General features: G+C 44.1%; 2 protein-coding genes across 2 annotated transcripts; one reads left to right on the top strand and one right to left on the bottom strand.

Annotated features, from left to right (window-relative positions):
- Positions 1 to 75: 75 nt before the first annotated feature.
- On the bottom strand, positions 76 to 17,786 carry lmf1 (lipase maturation factor 1). The gene is made up of 11 exons (XM_026350919.1): positions 17,572 to 17,786; positions 16,860 to 17,169; positions 16,349 to 16,359; positions 8,692 to 8,840; positions 5,398 to 5,463; positions 3,216 to 3,383; positions 2,941 to 3,121; positions 1,920 to 2,073; positions 1,483 to 1,666; positions 1,116 to 1,228; positions 76 to 699 (listed from the first exon to the last, which is right to left on the bottom strand). The coding sequence occupies exons 1-11, from the start codon at positions 17,780 to 17,782 to the stop codon at positions 513 to 515; spliced, it is 1,734 nt and encodes a 577-aa protein (XP_026206704.1). The 5' UTR covers positions 17,783 to 17,786; the 3' UTR covers positions 76 to 512.
- A 619-nt stretch (positions 17,787 to 18,405) lies between these two features.
- Positions 18,406 to 20,861, top strand: LOC113155842 (transcription factor Sox-8-like). The gene is made up of 3 exons (XM_026350552.1): positions 18,406 to 18,809; positions 19,492 to 19,736; positions 19,828 to 20,861. Exons 1-3 carry the CDS (start codon positions 18,406 to 18,408, stop codon positions 20,598 to 20,600), a joined length of 1,422 nt encoding a protein of 473 aa, XP_026206337.1. The 3' UTR covers positions 20,601 to 20,861.
- The last annotated feature ends 1,416 nt before the right edge of the window (positions 20,862 to 22,277 follow it).

Genomic DNA, 22,277 nt, shown 5'->3' with positions numbered 1-22,277 from the left:
TTCCTGACAGCTACCTTATTATTTTGTCAGCCTCATCAACTCTTAAAAGGTTCAAGCTAATAAACAAATCATACATTTCAGTTTTTATTTTTTTATTGTATATTCCAGTCGGATCCCAGTTGGCACACCAGAAAGCTCTGTTTCAGCTGAACCCGCTTCAACATTCAGCCTAACCAATAATGTTCCTTATGTAAAAAAGACAAAGAGGTGGATTGATAGCACTGTACAACAATATCACAGCGGGATAAGGAATCTGAAGGACACACCTATTTTAATGTTGAAGTTGAAGCCAAGAGTCAGATTGGCTGTCTGATAAGATGCAAAACAGAGTAACAAAGCACTTCTTTGTGGTAAATAAGTAAATACTGTGTCTCGAGATGTAATTTCAACAGCCCTCACATTGTTCGGGATTAAATCAGCATGTCCTCAGCTCAGGCATCGGCTCCACTCTGCAGCTGACCTTGAAGTGACCTCATTCAAACCTCAAGCACTGTAGGTTTCCTCTCACGGCTTTAGTTCTTGTTGGGTGGTATGTGTGGGTGGGGCCAGTTCCTGGACTGAAAGTAACCCCGGAGTCCCTCTAGGTCCACAGGTGGGAAGTAAGGTCCGATGCGTTTTCTCAGCCACCACTTGCCCTGGGCTGCGCTGGTGCTGCCCGGCTGGCTGTACTTATATTTGAAGTGTTCTCCACGCACCCACCTGACAAGGAGGGGAATACAGGTAAGAGTCAATTGGCAAAAGAAGGAGGCTTTTAAAAATCTGACTCACTTTGTAACATCAGACTTTTTTTTGTGTGTTTTAAAGAACTGGTTCATTTCATTTTTCATGCAGGTCTTCTTCCAGTCATGGAGTGTCTGTAAGTACATGACTATAATCTTTGCGTCACCAGAGGGGGCTACAGTACAGAGAATGGCTGTTTTATTGGCTCATGTCAACACACATTGAATAATTGTCTGTCTGAGTCTGTTCGTTGGACAAACAGGTGTTATTTTAGGTAAACAGTAGCAGGGGAAAAAGTCGCGAGTAGAAAGTAGATATTTTTAAAACTTCAAAATAAGAGCATTTCTGTGCTGTAAAGTGCACAGAAAAGAGAAGGAGAGATTGTATATGTTTACCTGGGAGGCTTTTTGCCTTGGAATGGGTTGTGGTCAAGCAGGGAGAGGACTGTGCTGTCGTTTGACAGCAGACGTCCCGCTATGTGGATCACCCACTCACTTTGCTCATAGGTCTGTATGAGAAGGTCACAAAAGTTATTATATTTGAGACAAATACATTCTAAACCTTATCAGCTGAGGCAATCGTTGTCACACAGGACATAAGAATTAAGCAATTAATGGTGACAAACCAGATACAAAATGAGGTAACATATTATTTCCTTATTGTCCTTCAGCAAATGTAAATATCTGTACTTGTGAAATCACTAATACTACACTAATGTCCTTGACTTCATGCCGCATCTCCTGCAACTGTTCACGTTCTCACTTGGAAGGCAGCGAACCACATGAGCCAGTCTAGACGGTAGTGGTACGGTGATATGAGGCACGGTCGGCGGTAAACATCCCCTGGTTTACACAGGAACTGGTACTCCTCCCAAACCGCCTCAGGGTCCTTGGGATCCAGACTGTGAGTGCCTTGGAAAATCACTTCAGTGCGCTCCTTGGTGATGCTAGACAGAGAGTGGAGATACAAGGGCAGAATTAGTACAAAGGCTGCAGAAACTAGATGATCAATCATTTAATCTCAAGAAAAGACAGAGGTCACTGCACTGGGAAGAATAAAATGACTTGCATTTTGGTTTGCTTGTACTTTTAAGAATAGAAAGTGTTCTAACGTTTACAAAGTGGTCCACTGATTTAGATTTAACTGAAACACTATTTTCCTCCTTTAAAATTCCTGACCCCAGTGAGTCCTGACTGTACCTGCCGAACGCCCCATAGGTATTGACGATGCGCAGTGGGTCGAAGGAAGTGTTCATCACCTGCCTGGAACTCAGCAGGTTCAACACCACAGGAACGCTCAGGTAGGCGATCAGAACGCCCAGAGAAATGTTCACCACTCGACGTATCAACATACCTGATGCACACAAAGAGACATGATAGATCAACATGAACAGCAGCAACGAGAAGCTGCTGGGTCAGTCTCAACTGTATAATCAAAATGTGTATATATTCTGACTAGAACTATGGGTCAGCACTGGTTCCTGCACCTCTTTCTCATTCTCACAGCTCACAGCTGTATGTCAGGATTTTAAAATGAAACAGAGTCGCTGCTCAGGGGAAAACTCTAATTACAGCTTAAATCAAGGTGACGTATTTGTTAGTGTCTGGTCTAGAAAAGGGACGGCATGTCATAGTCCGAGCTATTAGAAGTGTAAGTCATTGTGTGTGTACATGTGTGTGATCACTTTAACAGTCCCTCAGTGGAAAAGGTTTGGCCCGTGCCATGATTGGTCGGCTGGTATTGACAGATTCTGGCTCAGTCCACATTAGTTCCTTCCTACCTGTGTCTGCCGGCTTATCCCGGACACGCTAAAGACATTAACATAATCCCACTAAAACGTTTCACATTAAAAGAGCTGTACTGCGTCTGTTTAAATTATTAAAACATGCTCACATGCTCTTATTCAACTATTCAAAATCCTACAATAAAGTAGAAACACTAACGGGTCCAGTGAGACCAATTAGAAAGAGGCCACTGACACTTTAGCACATTTCAAGAAGTCTATAATGTAAAAGAAACTTCAACGACATCACATTAAATTCCAGTAAACTATATGTCATTCTTTTCCCCGCTCCTCAGCTGTACAAGTGCAAATCCCTTTTACTCACATGAGTCCAGTATGACCAGTCCCCCTTCCTACTTTGCAACTAACTTTAAAAGAAATTAAGTATTTAAAATACATTTTGAAACATTTTGCATTGTTTTATCTGAATGTTATACCTTTGGTGGGTTTTGGAGTTCGTCCAGCAGCGTCGTCACTCTGTATCTCCAGTACTGCCTTCTTAGCTCCCCCACCAGAACCAAACAAAAAGCCGAGGGATGCATCGTCAAAACAGGCCAGGCTTGGAACAATCGTCAACCAGTTCAGGAAACTAAGGTTCCCACTCACTATCAGAACGACCTACAGCACAAAAGGACATGTGGGAAAGCTAATACTAGTGCTGGGTGGATCAGGTAGCATAATTCTAAATAAAGCAATTAAATAAATGGTTTACTTGGAACAGGATCTGGATCGCTCCGTTGACCATGCACATTCTCCTGCCCAGGAAAGTGAAGAAGGGAACGATGAGCTCGATGAAGTGGTTGGACAGCGTCTCAAAGCGATGGAACCACCATGGTGAGCGGTGCATGTAGTAGGATATGGGGTTGGGAACTGGTTGGGTCTGTAGTTGGAAGTATTTAATGATGCTGATGTCAAAGATGGTGTTACTGGAAGTAGTGTTAATGCATATATCTATACATTTAGCTGGAACATGTGCAGTGTCACAACATTTTCTAAGCACAGACAGCTTCTGCTGCTCAAGATGGAAGTTTTCACTGCTTTCCTTTGGCACTTAATTCTTGTCCTGGGATGAAGAGCAATTTATGGTGCCACACCTGAAGGGAAACATTTCCATGTCTAAATAAAGACAGAACTTCATTTAAATGAAGGCAACCCCACCGACACAGCAAAAAAAAAAAAAAAAAACACCTCTCATACGGACCTGTGCAGTGCTGGCGTTCGGATGATTGTGCGCGCGTTAGGTGGGCGTAGGCTGAGCATGCAAACAGTGTGCAGTGAGGTGATGAAAAATAAATATAGCACAGACATTGGTGGACAGGAAAAAAAAGAAAAAGAAAATAAGAGTGCTGACACGCTAGTCTATGCTCTTTTTGTTTTTATGGAATGGAGGAAACATTTGGAGGTTATTTAACCTTTAGTTTACCAAAACAGCCCTGGAAATCCAAGGGCACAGAGCCCGCAACCTCAGACAACCAAATAACCCTACCTGGGCTGCAAATGAGCTGTGATACAACAAACAAACTGCAGCAAACAAAACGCCAGCTATGCCGAATCACGCCTACGCAGCCCCTTGAGAGTGGGGAATGGAAGAAATCTACGGGCCTGAAAGAAAGCAGTGTGTCAGCGGGGGTTAATAAGGCCTCACCTGGCGCCAGTGGTTTACAGTGCTGTGAACTACCCCCAAGGCCTTGGACAGTTTGGATTGGAGCAGGTCAGGGAGACCTCGCACTGATAGTCATGATAATGATAAACTCCCCAATTGTGCTCAGACAAATTATGTGGCTACAAAGCCATGCACTTATACAGTAGCATGTGAAGAATGAGGTCTGGCATTGTCCTGCTGAAATATATATGCCTTCCTGGAAAAAGCCTTGAAATAGCATAAAATATCTCCGAAATCCCAATATACACCTGCAAGTCAATGGTATCTTCACACATAAATTATGCAAAAGACACATGTCTAGGGCACTGAATCTCTGCCATACAAACACAAATGGTATTTGGTGGTATTGCTTCCTCTTTCGAAGAAATTAACATGTGGCCAGGCTTCACATGATGTGGTGTAGAGAGCAGTTCAACTGATGAAGAAGTGCTTCAATTCATATCTGAAACCACTTCTGTGAAGTACCACTGCATTTTGATTAACTATCTAAGACTTTACGTGTCACCTCCAGTCATTCAGTCCTACAGGAGCCACTGTACTCCTGTCTGTGTTAATTGCAGAAGACGGCCCTCCTCCCTCTGGGCCTTGCTGGTACAGAGCAGCGTGCCGTGAAGCGTCCCACAGGGGAAAAACAAACACTGGACTTGTACAGTCTAACTTTCTGTGTAAGAGGCTGATTTATAACTACTGTTGAAAGCACTTGCTGTAATGTGCTGCCCTGGTGTGGTTAGCCTGATGTGAGTTCATTGCGGTTTTGTAATCAGTCAGTAGACAAAACCAAAGCGCATTGTTTTTGTGTGTCTGAATGACTCTTCAGTTCAAACTGCAAAAGAGAGCAGCCCTTCAGGAAAGTCGGACTGAGATGAAATCTGTATTTTTTTCTTTAGGTCTGCTGGTTGAGCAGAATCAAGAATAACTTTACATTAACACTGCACTGCAACAAGTGTCATCTAAACTTGCAATAGCTTTGAGGATTTCTTTCTTGATTCTTGATTGTTATGTTGTCTGTGCTTATCAAAGGTCAGCCAAGTTCTAACAAACACACTGTACTCGTATACAAGCAGGCAACCAGCTGGAGAAAATACATTTAACGTTTGCCCTAAAAGTTGGTGGAGATAAAACTAAAACTAAAAGCTGTGTGAAAACTGATATTAAAGTGAACTTACACACACACACACATATGCACACATATGCACAGGCCATAAAATCCACAGAAGTAATCTGCACACACCTCATAATGGTAATCCATGCAGGTGAGGTCCCTCCAGCATTTGTCACCTCTGATTTTAATGAGACCCTGGAAAAAACAGACAGAAAAGATGTCACCTGTTATAAGGCAGCTATATGTTATATGCTGCTATAACAGTTCAGCAGAAGATCAGATTACCGATCAGTTATTAAAAATGCTAAAGAAATAAACCCATATTTTTATTCACCCAAATATTTTAATGATACCAAAGACAGAACTAAAGTCAGAGCAGAAGCCAGAGGAGGGAGAAAGGGCTGGTTTCGGATGCTAACAAGCTAATTGGCAATAAACACAAAATAGCTTACTCAATGATGCAAAACGCAAAGTATTAAGAAAATCGTTATTTACAAAGAGGCCACAGAAAAAAATACTACTGTAAAAACTAAAGTACTCTGCTACTAAAAACACTGCTGAATAAAATCAATACTAACAAACTGTCAATACTGATATACTGTACGTAGCAGGTGGTATGGTTGACAGTTATTATTCCACTTTCATCATATTTTAATGTATGAAGCAGGTTGTAAAAAAGTCAAATTAAACACTTTTATTAATACAGCGTGCAGTTTTAATTTTCTCTAAGTAAAAGTATAAAAACGACTCAAACTCGACCAGAAATATACTGAAACATATCCTCAGCTCTGGGCCTGTTTTTTCCACCAGATGAACTCAGCAAATAATATGCTTTCCAGCACACAGACTGTCAATATTGACACATCGGCCCCGTCATGTGGCTTGGGTGGAATGTGGAATAAATCAGCTGCTAACCTCTCAAACCAGATTTAGAAAAACCTGGACATTTCAGCCTGGGTCTGGCTGAGCTGCAGCTGCTGGCTGTTAACATGATGTGGCCCCAAGATGAGACGGGTAATCCAATTCAGTCATGAGATCCTGAAATGTCATCAATTAAAACCTAATATCGAGACCTCGGGCATAAACAGAACAGTTCACCAAGTGGCCAGAGCCTTGGGAAAAACAAATTCAACCAGCGTCCTTTAGATTAAACTGAGAGAGACAGAGAGAACTCATACTTTTCATAAGATCCTCTCAAAATGTATTTTATGTAAAAACAATATAGCTATAAAAGGAGAAGTAAAGGGTAAGTACTGGTTCAATACCTCCCATAAAGAGTGCCGAGTCTCATAATATTAAATTCATTTATCTTGTTCAAACCAGCATTAGTATTAGAGACACTTTGCTGTGAACATACTGAATTAGCAGCCTATAATAATACGTTATGAAGTCATTAGAAAGCAGCTTTTCATTTATTTCGTTATAGGTTAAAGAGAGGAAAACCTGATATTTCTCTGTATTTTCCATTATGGCCAGAGTCACCGTAGTTCCCAAAACTTATAAGGAAAGAAATGACCTCTACCAACTTTTGTGCACCTAAAAAACAAGTGTTCCGTAATGGAAGTGGTAAAAAAAACTATTCCATAGACCGAGGTAGACCTACACCTGATCAGGTCAGCATCCATAGCGAAGACCAAAACACTGAGCACTATATCATACCCTAAAATCCTCAGGCAACAACAGACAGAATCACTTGATCTAAGCTCACATGGATCATTCTCATAGTCACTAATAAAGCCCCGTTAACAGCCAATACTCCACACCTAGCACAGTGTTTCCAGCTGCTGCAGTGGTTTAATAGCGATGTTCACGCCAGAAGTGAAAATACATAATCTAATTCACAACAGCCACGCCAGCTCTTAAAACAGAAGGCTTATAAACATTTGGAGAGAAAGGAACCATTTCTCAGAAAGGCTGCAAAGGAAAACGTTTTCTGAGGCAATTAAAATGCTAACGTCCTCTCTCCTCACTTGTTAGTCCTCTTTGAAACTGATTAAGAATTAAGCTGAAATCACCAATAGGCTCACAGACAAGGAGTGCTGATGTCTGGGGTGACTAGGTTTTCACAGTCAAATCTCAATGTTAGCTAATGTGACAGATGATCAGATCTCCCAAAGTATATTAAAGAGTATGAACAGAATAAACAGCATGATTCTTAAATGGTGATGTGGGTGAAGCTCCTAACTTATTTCCTGTATGTCTTGATTGGAGGCTAAATGAATAAAATTGGTATTTAATATCATCTGGAGGGGACTGTCAGTTCAGATGATGTCATCAGATTACTCATACTATGGAAACTGTTGTCCTGGTCGACCTACTAGACCTCCTCCAGATAAGATCAACTGAACTAAGAACTACTCCACACAACTATGAGAAAAGATGCAGCATATTTTAATACAGACAAGGCATAGAGAGGTTTAATACTGCCCTTTAATCATTCTGCCAAAAAACGTTCAAGTTACATGATGGGATCATAGACCGCTCCCACACATTTCCACATACTGTGACTAAGGAGTGCTTTCAAGAGTTTCCTGAGCCATGTCGTCCTCACAGGCAGAAACTCTAACAGTCACAGAGCGGGCTGGTGAACAGCAGGCTGTCACATCAACGCTGTGACCTGTGTTTCTTTTGTTTATTGTTTAGCATCTGGACTAGATTTCCTGACAAAACAGCATGTGGATGCCCTTGGGAATGTAACTTTAAAGTTCTGGATGTCTGACATTCTTGCCAACACATGAATACAACATTGTCACTAAGCAGAGCCAGAAAAATCCCATTGTGGAAATCCATCTGGATTATCCCAGCATGTAATCAGATGATCCCAACGGACAAGAGGTCGATTTCTTCTCCACATATTTTGTCAGGTCTATCATGTTAATTTCTTGAAATAATTTGCACACAGCCAGAGAGAATGAGTTTGTTATATTATCAAGATCAGCACAAGGTGGAATCGGAAATATTTTTTAAATATAATTAAGTAATATAATTAACAACTTCTCTGAAAAATAGTACCATTTGTTTTAAGTAATTCACACAGAGCCACAGAGTATGTTGCTAATTATTTGTGAATTATTCAACTACTGACGACCAGCATGTCCTTAATAACCCCTTTATCAATTTTCTGAATTGAAGTTTCTACATATACATAATCAGCAACATACTCTGTGGCTCTGTGTGAATAGACATACATGTCTACTTAGCAACAGTTTCCTTATGATGCATTAGGGAAACAAAACCTTTGTGGCATAGCCTAATCAATAATGATAAACTGATCAAATTCCAATGATGGCAAGTGGAGACATTTCTTACCATCATAACACTGTTCATTGACTTGGGTGGTCTACATTTGATGATTCTATTTATTTCAACTTTATTCAGTCGAAGCCAGGTGTATTACACTGATCTGCAAAATGTTATACTCACAGCTCCCAACATGATGCGAACAATGAGCCACCTGAAGGTCCAAATGCAGATAAGGGGAGGGGGACATCGCCTTGGGACCTGGGACAGGCTCCAGACTGGACACAAGAAAATAGCCAGAAATCCAGTCTCTAACAGCTGGCTCTCCCAACCTGAAGGAGTAAACCACAAGATCATTTTATGAAGTTTGTTTTTAAATTAAAGTGAAGTGTGTGGGCTGAAGTCAAAAATGCACTGAAAAATGCAATCTCATCAAGAATGAAAAAAACTAAAGAGGAGAAAAATGTTCAAATACAAGTAGCAGCAAAGAGAAAAGTAAAAAGATTCTTTGGAAAGTGTGACATCAAATACAGGTATTTTAGTGTTATGATGCCTTTGCAGTGTGGATGTCTACTATGGCTTCCATATAATGCCAACTTATTATTCTATTATTCAGTGTTATGATGCCTTTGATCTTTGATTTTCTCTTCACTCATTGGCTGAACTCATCTTTGATCCATCAGTGACATCACAGCTGCTCACAGGTGACATCACAATCCCACAGAATCAGAGCTTTTAAATAGGACCTGGTCTCTTCAGATTTCAGTCTCTCCCACAGAGGAGAGCTGGACAGTTCTGAATCTCAGAGCTGAGCCGCTTGGAGCTCCTGCTCCAGGCTGCTGAAGGTCAGCTGCTTCGGCAGAGACTGATGCAGCTAGGTTCAGGGGGACACCTGCTTGAAGCCGCTGGCCTCTAGTCAGCCTGAGCAGAGGCTCCAATCGTCTCTCCTGTGAGAAACACAGCTACCAGCACTAGTCTGTGGTCAGGGACTGGGCGGTTGGGAGGGCTTAGCATAATATCATAACATCAATACCAACACATCCTCAAATAGTGACATTATCATGTCTAATAGAAGGTTGGAGGAACTCTCGGTAGAGAAAGTGCTCCCTCTCCCTCTCTCTCTATCTCTCTCTCTCTCTCTCAGGCAACAAGAGACGCAACAGTTTTAATGAACGAGCGCCGCCACGTACGCTGTGGCTCTGTGGCTCAGGAGGTAGCAGCTGTCAATCAACCGCGACAGGCGTCTGAAAATTGAGCGGCGACGTCTCGACTGACGTCACGAGTGACGCCATTTAGAACCCAAATCCGAGGTTATAAATAGAAGGTGAATCCATCAGTTTAGTACAGCACTCCTCCTCTCTCCGGAGTCCCGGAGACAACCAAAGCTGGAGGACCCCCGGTGCTCTGCAAGGATCGTGTTGATCGACGTGTTAACACGGGGTGTGCAGAGTCTCCTGAACAGTACCGGCCTGAGAGGACGATTACAGGCTTGGGGGATCCGATGCTCAAGGTCATAGTTGGAGGGACTCCAGGAGGAGAAAGTGCACATCAAGACTGGAAACAACTCGAACATCTTTCACTGTTACATCATGTGCGACATACTTTCATATTTACTAGTGACTCACAGGAGAGACGATTGGAGCCTCTGCTCAGGCTGACTAGAGGCCAGCGGCTTCAAGCAGGTGTCCCCCTGAACCTAGCTGCATCAGTCTCTGCCGAAGCAGCTGACCTTCAGCAGCCTGAGCAGTGTTATGATGCCTTTGATCTTTGATTTTCTCTTCACTCATTGGCTGAACTCATCTTTGATCCATCAGTGACATCACAGCTGCTCACAGGTGACATCACAATCCCACAGAATCAGAGCTTTTAAATAGGACCTGGTCTCTTCAGATTTCAGTCTCTCCCACAGAGGAGAGCTGGACAGTTCTGAATCTCAGAGCTGAGCCGCTTGGAGCTCCTGCTCCAGGCTGCTGAAGGTCAGCTGCTTCGGCAGAGACTGATGCAGCTAGGTTCAGGGGGACACCTGCTTGAAGCCGCTGGCCTCTAGTCAGCCTGAGCAGAGGCTCCAATCGTCTCTCCTGTGAGAAACAGAGCTACCAGCACTAGTCTGTGGTCAGGGACTGGGCGGTTGGGAGGGCTTAGCATAATATCATAACATCAATACCAACACATCCTCAAATAGTGACATTATCATGTCTAATAGATGCTGAAAGACATTTGAGCAGTATCATACAAGAGCTGTGCTCACTGTCCACATCAGACTAGTCAGGTTAGTTAGTACTAGTTCAAATACGTCTGTAGTACAGTATCTAACTGATCTGAACGTAGCTCCAGAACTACAGACAAAACATACTGATGCCAGCACTCCATTCATCTTGATAAGATGTTCAGTTTAGTACAGGACTTCTCCTCTCTCTGGAGTCCACAAAACTCCGGAGACACTCAAAGCTGGAGAACCCCCGGTGCTCTGCAAGGATCGTGTTGATCGACGTGTTAACACGGGGTGTGCAGAGTCTCCTGAACAGTACCGGCCTGAGAGGACGATTACAGGTTTGGGGGATCCGATGCTCAAGGTCATAGTTGGAGGGACTCCAGGAGGAGAAAGTGCACATCAAGACTGGAAACAACTCGAACATCTTTCACTGTTACATCATGTGCGACATACTTTCATATTTACTAGTGACTCACAGGAGAGACGATTGGAGCCTCTGCTCAGGCTGACTAGAGGCCAGCGGCTTCAAGCAGGTGTCCCCCTGAACCTAGCTGCATCAGTTTCTGCCGAAGCAGCTGACCTTCAGCAGCCTGAGCAGTGTTATGATGCCTTTGATCTTTGATTTTCTCTTCACTCATTGGCTGAACTCATCTTTGATCCATCAGTGACATCACAGCTGCTCACAGGTGACATCACAATCCCACAGAATCAGAGCTTTTAAATAGGACCTGGTCTCTTCAGATTTCAGTCTCTCCCACAGAGGAGAGCTGGACAGTTCTGAATCTCAGAGCTGAGCCGCTTGGAGCTCCTGCTCCAGGCTGCTGAAGGTCAGCTGCTTCGGCAGAGACTGATGCAGCTAGGTTCAGGGGGACACCTGCTTGAAGCCGCTGGCCTCTAGTCAGCCTGAGCAGAGGCTCCAATCGTCTCTCCTGTGAGAAACAGAGCTACCAGCACTAGTCTGTGGTCAGGGACTGGGCGGTTGGGAGGGCTTAGCATAATATCATAACATCAATACCAACACATCCTCAAATAGTGACATTATCATGTCTAATAGATGCTGAAAGACATTTGAGCAGTATCATACCAGAGCTGTGCTCACTGTCCACATCAGACTAGTCAGGTTAGTTAGTACTAGTTCAAATACGTCTGTAGTACAGTATCTAACTGATCTGAACGTAGCTCCAGAACTACAGACAAAACATACTGATGCCAGCACTCCATTCATCTTGATAAGATGTTCAGTTTAGTACAGGACTTCTCCTCTCTCTGGAGTCCACAAAACTCCGGAGACACTCAAAGCTGGAGAACCCCCGGTGCTCTGCAAGGATCGTGTTGATCGACGTGTCAACACGGGGTGTGCAGAGTTTCCTGAACAGTACCGGCCTGAGAGGACGATTACAGGCTTGGGGGATTCGATGCTAGAGGTTAAAGCTGGAGGAACCCCTGGCGCGCTGCAAGGATCGTGTAGATGGACGTGTCAACACCGGCTGTGCAGAGTTTTCAAGGTTGGAGGAACTCTCAGTAGAGAAAGTGCTCCCTCTCTCTCTCTCTCTCTCTCTCAGGCAACAAGAGACGCAACAGTTTTAATGAACGAGCGCCGCCACGTACGCTGTGGCTCTGTGGCTCAGGAGGTAGCAGCTGTCAATCAACCGCGACAGGCGTCTGAAAATTGAGCGGCGACGTCTCGACTGACGTCACGAGTGACGCCATTTAGAACCCAAATCCGAGGTTATAAATAGAAGGTGAATCCATCAGTTTAGTACAGCACTCCTCCTCTCTCCGGAGTCCCGGAGACAACCAAAGCTGGAGGACCCCCGGTACTCTGCAAGGATCGTGTTGATCGACGTGTTAACACGGGGTGTGCAGAGTCTCCTGAACAGTACCGGCCTGAGAGGACGATTACAGGCTTGGGGGATCCGATGCTCAAGGTCATAGTTGGAGGGACTCCAGGAGGAGAAAGTGCACATCAAGACTGGAAACAACTCGAACATCTTTCAACTGTTACATCATGTGCGACATACTTTCATATTTACTAGTGACTCACAGGAGAGACGATTGGAGCCTCTGCTCAGGCTGACTAGAGGCCAGCGGCTTCAAGCAGGTGTCCCCCTGAACCTAGCTGCATCAGTTTCTGCCGAAGCAGCTGACCTTCAGCAGCCTGAGCAGTGTTATGATGCCTTTGATCTTTGATTTTCTCTTCACTCATTGGCTGAACTCATCTTTGATCCATCAGTGACATCACAGCTGCTCACAGGTGACATCACAATCCCACAGAATCAGAGCTTTTAAATAGGACCTGGTCTCTTCAGATTTCAGTCTCTCCCACAGAGGAGAGCTGGACAGTTCTGAATCTCAGAGCTGAGCCGCTTGGAGCTCCTGCTCCAGGCTGCTGAAGGTCAGCTGCTTCGGCAGAGACTGATGCAGCTAGGTTCAGGGGGACACCTGCTTGAAGCCGCTGGCCTCTAGTCAGCCTGAGCAGAGGCTCCAATCGTCTCTCCTGTGAGAAACAGAGCTACCAGCACTAGTCTGTGGTCAGGGACTGGGCGGTTGGGAGGGCTTAGCATAATATCATAACATCAATACCAACACATCCTCAAATAGTGACATTATCATGTCTAATAGATGCTGAAAGACATTTGAGCAGTATCATACAAGAGCTGTGCTCACTGTCCACATCAGACTAGTCAGGTTAGTTAGTACTAGTTCAAATACGTCTGTAGTACAGTATCTAACTGATCTGAACGTAGCTCCAGAACTACAGACAAAACATACTGATGCCAGCACTCCATTCATCTTGATAAGATGTTCAGTTTAGTACAGGACTTCTCCTCTCTCTGGAGTCCACAAAACTCCGGAGACACTCAAAGCTGGAGAACCCCCGGTGCTCTGCAAGGATCGTGTTGATCGACGTGTTAACACGGGGTGTGCAGAGTCTCCTGAACAGTACCGGCCTGAGAGGACGATTACAGGCTTGGGGGATCCGATGCTCAAGGTCATAGTTGGAGGGACTCCAGGAGGAGAAAGTGCACATCAAGACTGGAAACAACTCGAACATCTTTCACTGTTACATCATGTGCGACATACTTTCATATTTACTAGTGACTCACAGGAGAGACGATTGGAGCCTCTGCTCAGGCTGACTAGAGGCCAGCGGCTTCAAGCAGGTGTCCCCCTGAACCTAGCTGCATCAGTTTCTGCCGAAGCAGCTGACCTTCAGCAGCCTGAGCAGTGTTATGATGCCTTTGATCTTTGATTTTCTCTTCACTCATTGGCTGAACTCATCTTTGATCCATCAGTGACATCACAGCTGCTCACAGGTGACATCACAATCCCACAGAATCAGAGCTTTTAAATAGGACCTGGTCTCTTCAGATTTCAGTCTCTCCCACAGAGGAGAGCTGGACAGTTCTGAATCTCAGAGCTGAGCCGCTTGGAGCTCCTGCTCCAGGCTGCTGAAGGTCAGCTGCTTCGGCAGAAGACTGATGCAGCTAGGTTCACAGTGGGAAACCTGCTTGAAGCCGCTGGCCTCTAGTCAGCCTGAGCAGAGGCTCCAATCGTCTCTCCTGTGAGAAACAAGAGCTAACCAGCACTAGTCTGTGGTCAGGGACTGGGCGGTTGGGAGGGCTTAGCATAATATCATAACATCAATACCAACACATCCTCAAATAGTGAAATTATCATGTCTAATAGATGCTGAAGACATTTGAGCATTATCATCAAGAGCTGTGCTCACTGTCCCATCAGACTAGTCAGGTTAGTAGTACTAGTTCAAATACGTCTGTATTACAGTATCTAACTGATCTGAACGTAGCTCCAGAACTACAGACAAAAACATACTGATGCCAGCACTCCATTCATCTTGATAGATGTTCAGTTTAGTACAGTACTTCTCCTCTCTCTGGAAGTCCACAAACCTCCTGAGACACTCAAAGCTGGAGAACCCCCGGTGCTCTGCACGGATCGTGTTGATCGACGTGTCAACACGGGGTGTGCAGAGTTTCCTGAACAGTACCGGCCTGAGAGGACGATTACAGGCTTGGGGGATTCGATGCTAGAGGTTAAAGCTGGAGGAACCCCTGGCGCGCTGCAAGAACATCTTATCAAGATGAATGGAGTGCTGGCATCAGTATGTTTTGTCTGTAGTTCTGGAGCTACGTTCAGATCAGTTAGATACTGTACTACAGACGTATTTGAACTAGTACTAACGAACCTGACTAGTCTGATGTGGACAGTGAGCACAGCTTTAAATAGGACCTGGTCTCTTTAGATTTCAGTCTCTCCCACAGAGGAGAGCTGGACAGTTCTGAATCTCAGAGCTGAGCCGCTTGGAGCTCCTGCTCCAGGCTGCTGAAGGTCAGCTGCTTCGGCAGAGACTGATGCAGCTAGGTTCAGGGGGACACCTGCTTGAAGCCGCTGGCCTCTAGTCAGCCTGAGCAGAGGCTCCAATCGTCTCTCCTGTGAGAAACAGAGCTACCAGCACTAGTTTGTGGTCAGGGACTGGGCGGTTGGGAGGGCTTAGCATAATATCATAACATCAATACCAACACATCCTCAAATAGTGACATTATCATGTCTAATAGATGCTGAAAGACATTTAAGCAGCATCATACAAGAGCTGTCACTGCTTTCAACAGTGTTTTTAAGTGTAGTTGGTTACGAAGATGGAATGAGTCCAGCTGGGGTCCTACACCACACAGCCACAGAGGAGGGGGGAACAAACCAGTTGAGCACAGCTTTCCCAAGGCCCAGCTTTTGCACGCCGACTGCACTTGTCGTCCCCAGTGTGCGACTGAGTCTGGAGACGGTCAGCAACTCAACTCATTCACCTCTGAAGGTGTGGAGCAGGTCCAGACTATTCCATCTAAGGAAGCCTAGTAAACCTGAGCTTAGTCCATATTGGTCTGTCAGGGTCTATTTAAAACCTCCTATTTCTTAACTACTTGCATCATATGTGACGTCACACAGGAAACAGGAAAGGAAAAGATTCTGTGGGATCTGTGACATCATCAATAAGTTCAAAGGACATAAAAATAAGTACAACTGTGACGTCTTCTGATGATTAAAACCAAAAGTGTCACACGTGAGAATGTTAAAATACAGAACTTTTGGATTCTTTCCTCGTCCTCTCCTGACGACCACTGATTAATTAATTCAAACATTACTTCTGGTCGTCCATGTTTTCCATGTAGTTTCTTACACTGCAAGGTTAAACTAGCGACCTACAGTTAGCGACTGTAAATAACAATGATTAGAACACATATAAAGCAGTAGATACATACAGGTTAATGTCCCCTGTGCTACTGTCCCTGTCCCTGTCCCTGTGTTAAACTCCATATCAACACTTACCACATGTCTCTTGTTCAATCAAAACATACTAATGCCAGGACCTGATTCAGTGGGACTGTGATGTCACCTTGACTTTGGCTTCATGTAAAGGCTTGGTTTTATAAATTCTCATCAGATTGGCTTCATTGTTTAAGGAATTACAACTGACATCGAAACATATGTGTCTCACATTAATCACTTCCCTGTAATCCACTTCTACGTCCATGGGCGGGTAAACAACAGAAGCTATGATGGAATCAGGGCTGAAAACACTGCAAGTCATTTGGCACGAAGTTTACTTACCAAAGGAATACCTGGAAAAAGAGAAAAACAAATATATTATACTTAGAATGTGTTGCCCCTTAAAATTAAACAATTAGCAAGAACATAACTGGTGTATGAGAGGTTCCAGAAAGCCCAACAACACAACCTAACCAAGAACATGTATGCTAAGTGGCACATAGAAGTGATTTGGGAAATTTTGTTTAGGCCCACTTAAGAATCATAAAGCATTATGGGTGGGTAATATAGCCACAAAAAGTATTTGTTACAGTGTTAAAATATGATTGAACAAATTATCTGTCATTGCAGCTTGCAGGAAGGAGCAATTATTAGTTCAAATAAACTGATAGTTATTCTCTATCCTCCTTTTCCAGTGAACTACTACGTTTACATAATTAACTACTTAGTTGCTTGAAATCCACATATACTTAAAATCTAATTACTCCTCCATCTCTCGTAGCATGGCTCACGCATGTTAACGGTATAGTGACAGAAAACGTAGTAGTTACACATGTGTATGTCCCAGACTTACCACAGCTGTCCCACGTTGACCAATGAGTGGTAAAGCACCCACAGCGTTACCATGATCACCATATTGGCCATTCCTGTCACCAGGACAAAGCCCGACAGTGCCATTCCCACCAAGGCCACGCCATCCAGGTTGGCATCCATGTCACTCCAGTCTAAAAACCAGAGGATAGAGGGTGTGTACGCCAGTGCGGCCAAACCTATCTTTCCCCCAACGTAGCGCTTGACACTGTTGAGGTAGCTCTTGCAGGGCATCAGGCCGTGCTCCCCTATTAGCTGCTTGTTCTGGTTGTAGGCAACAGCGAACCCCACAACTACAGAAGAGAAGAGACAAAAGGGTGTATAGTCACAGACCCAGTGAGTACTCCACTTCATTGTGAGTTAGTCTCTTGCATGTTTCAAAAAGAATGGTAAACCCTACTGACAATATTCCCACCTCTATTCAGAAATTAATCCTTGAGCTTTGCTCTGACAATGAACCAAAATGTAGCTGATTACATGTTTTATTAAGAATTGCGCATCAGAAGTCACTTAAACTGTGAAATAAAGAAGTACCTCTTTAGCAAATGTACTTAATTACTTTCTACTAACTAGGTATCAGCATAAGCAACGCTCACTCTCGCTTGTAAACGTGTTACAAAATAAATTGATCAAAAGATATGAAACATCTCTTATTGCTGAGGAGTAACTACTCTGTGAATATCATGAGCACTCACAGTAGATAAAAGCGACGGCGCGCAGCAGCACAATACGAGTGAGCCAGTAAGTCCCAGTCTGTAGGGACACACGTCTCTTCCCTTTCTCTGCGTCTCTGTCCGTCTTTGCTCCATGTTCTTGCTCGTTCACTGCGGACTCTGTCTCTGTCTTTCTGCTGTACACGCGTCTTTTCCGCACGGAGCTCTGTGGACTGTCACTGGCGGCGGCCATGTTCGCGGATCTCACGGTCATGTGACTAAACAGACGCGGAAGTAACATATTATTATTTTTTTATTATTATTATTTTTCAATGGTGGAATATTGACTTTTTATTTAAATCAATTTAATTGATATTCAATTTATATATAAATAAATATTATATAAATCTGTTTTAAAACGCCCAAGTAGAATGGCTTTTACTACTGAATTACAATTGGTTATGCATTCATGTTGCTGATACATCATTACTTTAATGTTACTGTTGATAATAATGGCGCCTATTCTAATTAAAACGTGTTTTTTCGTAACATGTTGGTCTAAATGTAGTATTGATTATTAAGAACTCTCTGCCTGCTCCTATTTCTTGCCAAACTTTGAAGAACTCTGGCTAAAGCCAATAGGACACGAGGGGTGGAGAGAGACAAGTGCTGAAGAGAGTTATGGTGTGAGAGCACACCATTAGTCAAACTTTGTCCATCTGTGGAGGACACTGTTATGGCACGTTTAAGATAAATAACTTTAGACATTTATTTGTTACTTGTAGTGTAGCCATCGTCGTACAGATCCGTGCGTATTTACGCACTTGGAGAGGTTTGCGTAAATTTGGGCCATTTGCAAGTTTTTACTGCGCAAATATGACAGAAGAGAGCAAGTCCATGCATGATGATCAGTGCAGCCCAACAGGCAGCGACGGCTCTATGTCCCAACGTGAATCGGATTCGGAGTCCCCACCTTCTCCAGCACTGTCGGGCGCACAGGGGACAACGTCCGGGAATACGCAGAAGCCGGCGGCCAGCGCGGATGATGAGCGGTTCCCCGCATGCATTCGCGACGCGGTGTCGCAGGTGCTAAAAGGTTATGACTGGTCATTGGTGCCTGTTCCCAGTCAGGGGGAGAGAGGCCTTAAGAACAAACCTCACGTAAAACGGCCGATGAACGCGTTTATGGTTTGGGCGCAAGCGGCGCGCAGAAAGCTGGCGGACCAGTATCCTCATTTGCACAACGCTGAGCTCAGCAAGACGCTGGGGAAGCTGTGGCGGTGAGTGCTGGAGCTCAACATCCATTAACGTGCAGTTACTACTGTGTGCAACTACATCTGAGGAAAACCACAGTGTTTCCAAACGAAAATCCTGGTTCCACCGCAGCAGATGTCATTTCACACTGAGAATTTGTGAGCTACAAACCTTCTGATAATGATGTCAGGCAATAAAACTGATACTGAATTTATAAAACAGGTCAAGTAATTTCCTGAAATCTGCGCAAAATATTGATTGATAATAAGCAAATAATAGGGAAATAACTTTTTTATTCTGTGCTGATGGTTCAGTAGGGGCGCTGGTCGATTTCCACTGCTAGTAAAGCAATATCTGCAGTGAGTGCTGTTCCATCATAAATTAAATAAATAGGTAGTATTTACTTTTGGAGCTGGACAAATTGTAGATTTCAATTGTAGGAATACTAGGTAACTATATAAATGTAGAAGAGTAAAAGGTACCATAATATAAAAAGCTAAGCAAAATAATAATCCCACATTATTAATTTGAATTATTGATGAAAGTCCAAGTTAAATAACTAAAATAATTCTAATATTTCATTTCTTTGCAGGTATTTAAAAATCTTAGTTCTATTTTTTCAGTACTGAACTCAATAAATGGTTATTTGAATTGTTTTTAGAATGACTCTACTTATATACTGTCTACTGTCACCTCTCTCTTCCTCAGGCTTCTGTCTGAAACAGAAAAGCGTCCGTTCGTTGAGGAAGCAGAGAGGCTGAGGCTGCAGCACAAGAAAGACTATCCAGACTATAAGTACCAGCCCCGCCGACGCAAGAGCACCAAGCAAGGTCAAGGGGACCCCAGACCTGGACTGGTCCACCAGCAGCACGGCTTGTATAAGACAGAACCTGGAGTGGCTAGATTGGCTGGGACAGAGGGGGTAGACCACCATTACCATCCAGACAGGACAGGTGAGAGCATTGACTTATGTTGCAAATGACCTCCTTTACCTTTTGCTTTCAGTGTGGAAATATTTACTTCTTCTTTTGTTTTGGTTTCCAGGTCAGTCTCACGGACCTCCAACACCTCCCACTACTCCTAAAATTGACCTGCACACGGGGAGCAAACATGATGCCCACCAGCCTGTAGACAGCAGCACAGGTTCAGTTCCTCCTACCAATCGTCAGAACATTGATTTCAGTAACATGGACATGTCCGAACTCAGCACCGACGTCATTGATGGATTCGACGTCCATGAGTTTGACCAGTACCTGCCTCCAAACAGCCTCGGCTCCAACCTTCTAACCCCACCAGATACCAGCCATTCACATAACAACCCCCCTGGACCATTCATCCTACCCAGCATCCACCCTAACTCCCACAGCATTCCCACTTGGACAAGCAAAGCCTCCGGTGGGACTCCCTCTGGAGTGCCCCCATCTTTTTCCAGTCGTGGCAACCATGGGCTCCAGGAGGACACCAGCCAAAAACCTCAGATTAAAACTGAGCAGATGAGTCCAAGTCACCACAGCAGCTCGCCCTCCTCCACTCCTCCGCCTCCACAACTTGAGTACACCTCCCAGAGCTCAGACACCTGCCCTACCTCCCCCTCACCGTCTTCTGTCGCCCAGTCTGAGTACACTGATCTTCAGAGCTCCAGTTTCTACAGCGCCTTCTCTGGGTACTCTGCCAGTCTGTATCAGTACCCGTACTTCCACTCCTCCAGAAGGCCCTACGCCACACCGCTTATCAACAGCCTGGCCTTGGCACCACCTCCACACAGTCCTCCCTCTGGCTGGGAGCAACCTATCTACACAACTCTCAGCAGACCTTGAAGAGGAACATACAATAAAACTCCTTATAGACGAAAATGACTCCAACTGTGCAAAGTAGGAGCATGAAGGTAGTTTTGGGACATTTCAACTAAGTAACAATTTACTCTAAAGGTTTGGACCAATACAGATTTCTGTTAGACAGTGTTGATATCTGTGCATAAACCTACTGGTATATTTGTTCATTTACATGGAAAATAACTCAAAATGCTAACAAAGATTCAGTGTTTTAACTCTTTATTTAGTAAAAGGGTCTGTGAAATGACATTTAAACCCTTATGCGACACTAAAATGTTCCATCAAAGCTCCACACTAATGACATTTTGGTGCGTAGCTCCAACTTAAGACAGGTTGTTCCAGATTTAATAGCAGTTTTTTCCACACTTAATCTGGCTGCGTAGAATAGTTACCTCACCTCCACCTTCGTACTGGTGGCATCCAAAGTCTACTGAGTTACATTTTAATTACAATTGAAAGGATTTTTTACTTCATAGGGCAGAATTATATGAAGGGTCTGCATTACTTGTTTGCTGCTAGAGAGATGAGATTGATACAGGTCTATTAGCTTAGCTTAGCATAAATAGTGGAAAAAGGAGCACAGAACTAGCTAGTTTGTTCCAGAATTCATTTGAAATCTGGCGAAACAACAACTTTTCCTTTTTAGACAACAGACTTGAGATAAAACAAAGGGGTTTTAGTTGGTAGGCAGGTTTTGCACAGAGCAAGGCTAGCTTTTCCCCTGCTAGCAGTCTTTATGCTAACTATCCTCTACTGTAGTTGTGGTTCCTCACTTATTAACTCTAAAGTCATCAAATAGAATTGTAATTTTATGTAGCTGAGTGTAGCTTTTACGTTGGGTTTTTCTTCACACACATTCACATGACATTAACTAATGTTGGATGGCAAAAATACAAAGGAAGACACTCAAAGAAAGGGAAGTCAAGGGTCAGCGTTACGGCGCTAAGCGGACACAGTACATTCAAATGTGATCAGACCTTTGTTCCCTGGCCCTGACTGTTATTGCCAACCTGTCCCTCAGTGCTGCTTCATTTCCAGCTCTTTCCAGTCCAACAGCTGCTGCTGGGTTTCCCGTGAGGAGTTAGCTCATTTCTCACAGTCTCAGATCTGGCTGCGTTGCAGGCTGCAGGGCCTGATGGACAGGACAGCTGGACTCGCTCTTCCAGGGACGCTGTAAAGAAACGCGCTCCTGATTAAAACACTTGTTATTCGAGCTTATGCAAAAGGGTCTAATTAATATACTAAAGCAACAGAACGTGTAGGTGGTTCGAAATTGAACCAAATATAAATAGAAATGTTTTCACTGACCATATTATCCTCAGGATAAACAAGGTGGCTGCCGAGTCCAGGTCCCACCTGCCTTTAAACGCTTCCTGTGTGGATTGGACCTGGATGCTGCAGATCAGTGGCTCCCTGTTTCAGGAGTTTACCATGACAACCTGGTTGCCAACGACAACAAGACAGCCAGACAGGAGCATCATTGATCCTTCCAGACCCTGGAGAGCCAGTGTTTGTGTGTGGAAGTTCAGCGTACGAGCGACAAGATCATCAGGTGACATTCGCACCAGCAGACTTTCAGTTCACACTTTGTCACGGTGAGGGAGTGTAACTCTACACGTGTTGATCTGTTTTACAAGGGACTGATGAGCGCCATCCAATGTG

This window comes from Anabas testudineus, chromosome 19, assembly GCF_900324465.2.
Source record: "Anabas testudineus chromosome 19, fAnaTes1.2, whole genome shotgun sequence".
NCBI classification, from domain to species: domain Eukaryota; kingdom Metazoa; phylum Chordata; class Actinopteri; order Anabantiformes; family Anabantidae; genus Anabas; species Anabas testudineus.
Note: the sequence above shows the minus strand (reverse complement) of the source record. Positions and strands in the feature narration are given on the sequence as shown.

What these genes read in the sequence shown, in the direction of transcription:
- LOC113155842 (XM_026350552.1), top strand. Translation starts at nt 18,406, where the DNA reads ATGACAGAAGAGAGCAAGTCCATGCATGATGATCAGTGCAGCCCAACA. An exon ending in ACGCTGGGGAAGCTGTGGCG is followed by an intron (nt 18,810 to 19,491) that starts GTGAGTGCTGGA and finishes TCTCTTCCTCAG; the next exon opens with GCTTCTGTCTGAAACAGAAA. An exon ending in TTACCATCCAGACAGGACAG is followed by an intron (nt 19,737 to 19,827) that starts GTGAGAGCATTG and finishes TTTGGTTTCCAG; the next exon opens with GTCAGTCTCACGGACCTCCA.
- lmf1 (XM_026350919.1), bottom strand. Translation starts at nt 17,782, where the DNA reads ATGGCCGCCGCCAGTGACAGTCCACAGAGCTCCGTGCGGAAAAGACGC. An exon ending in AACTCCAAAACCCACCAAAG is followed by an intron (nt 2,074 to 2,940) that starts GTATAACATTCA and finishes TGTGTGCATCAG; the next exon opens with GTATGTTGATACGTCGAGTG. An exon ending in CAAGGCAAAAAGCCTCCCAG is followed by an intron (nt 700 to 1,115) that starts GTAAACATATAC and finishes CCTCCTTGTCAG; the next exon opens with GTGGGTGCGTGGAGAACACT.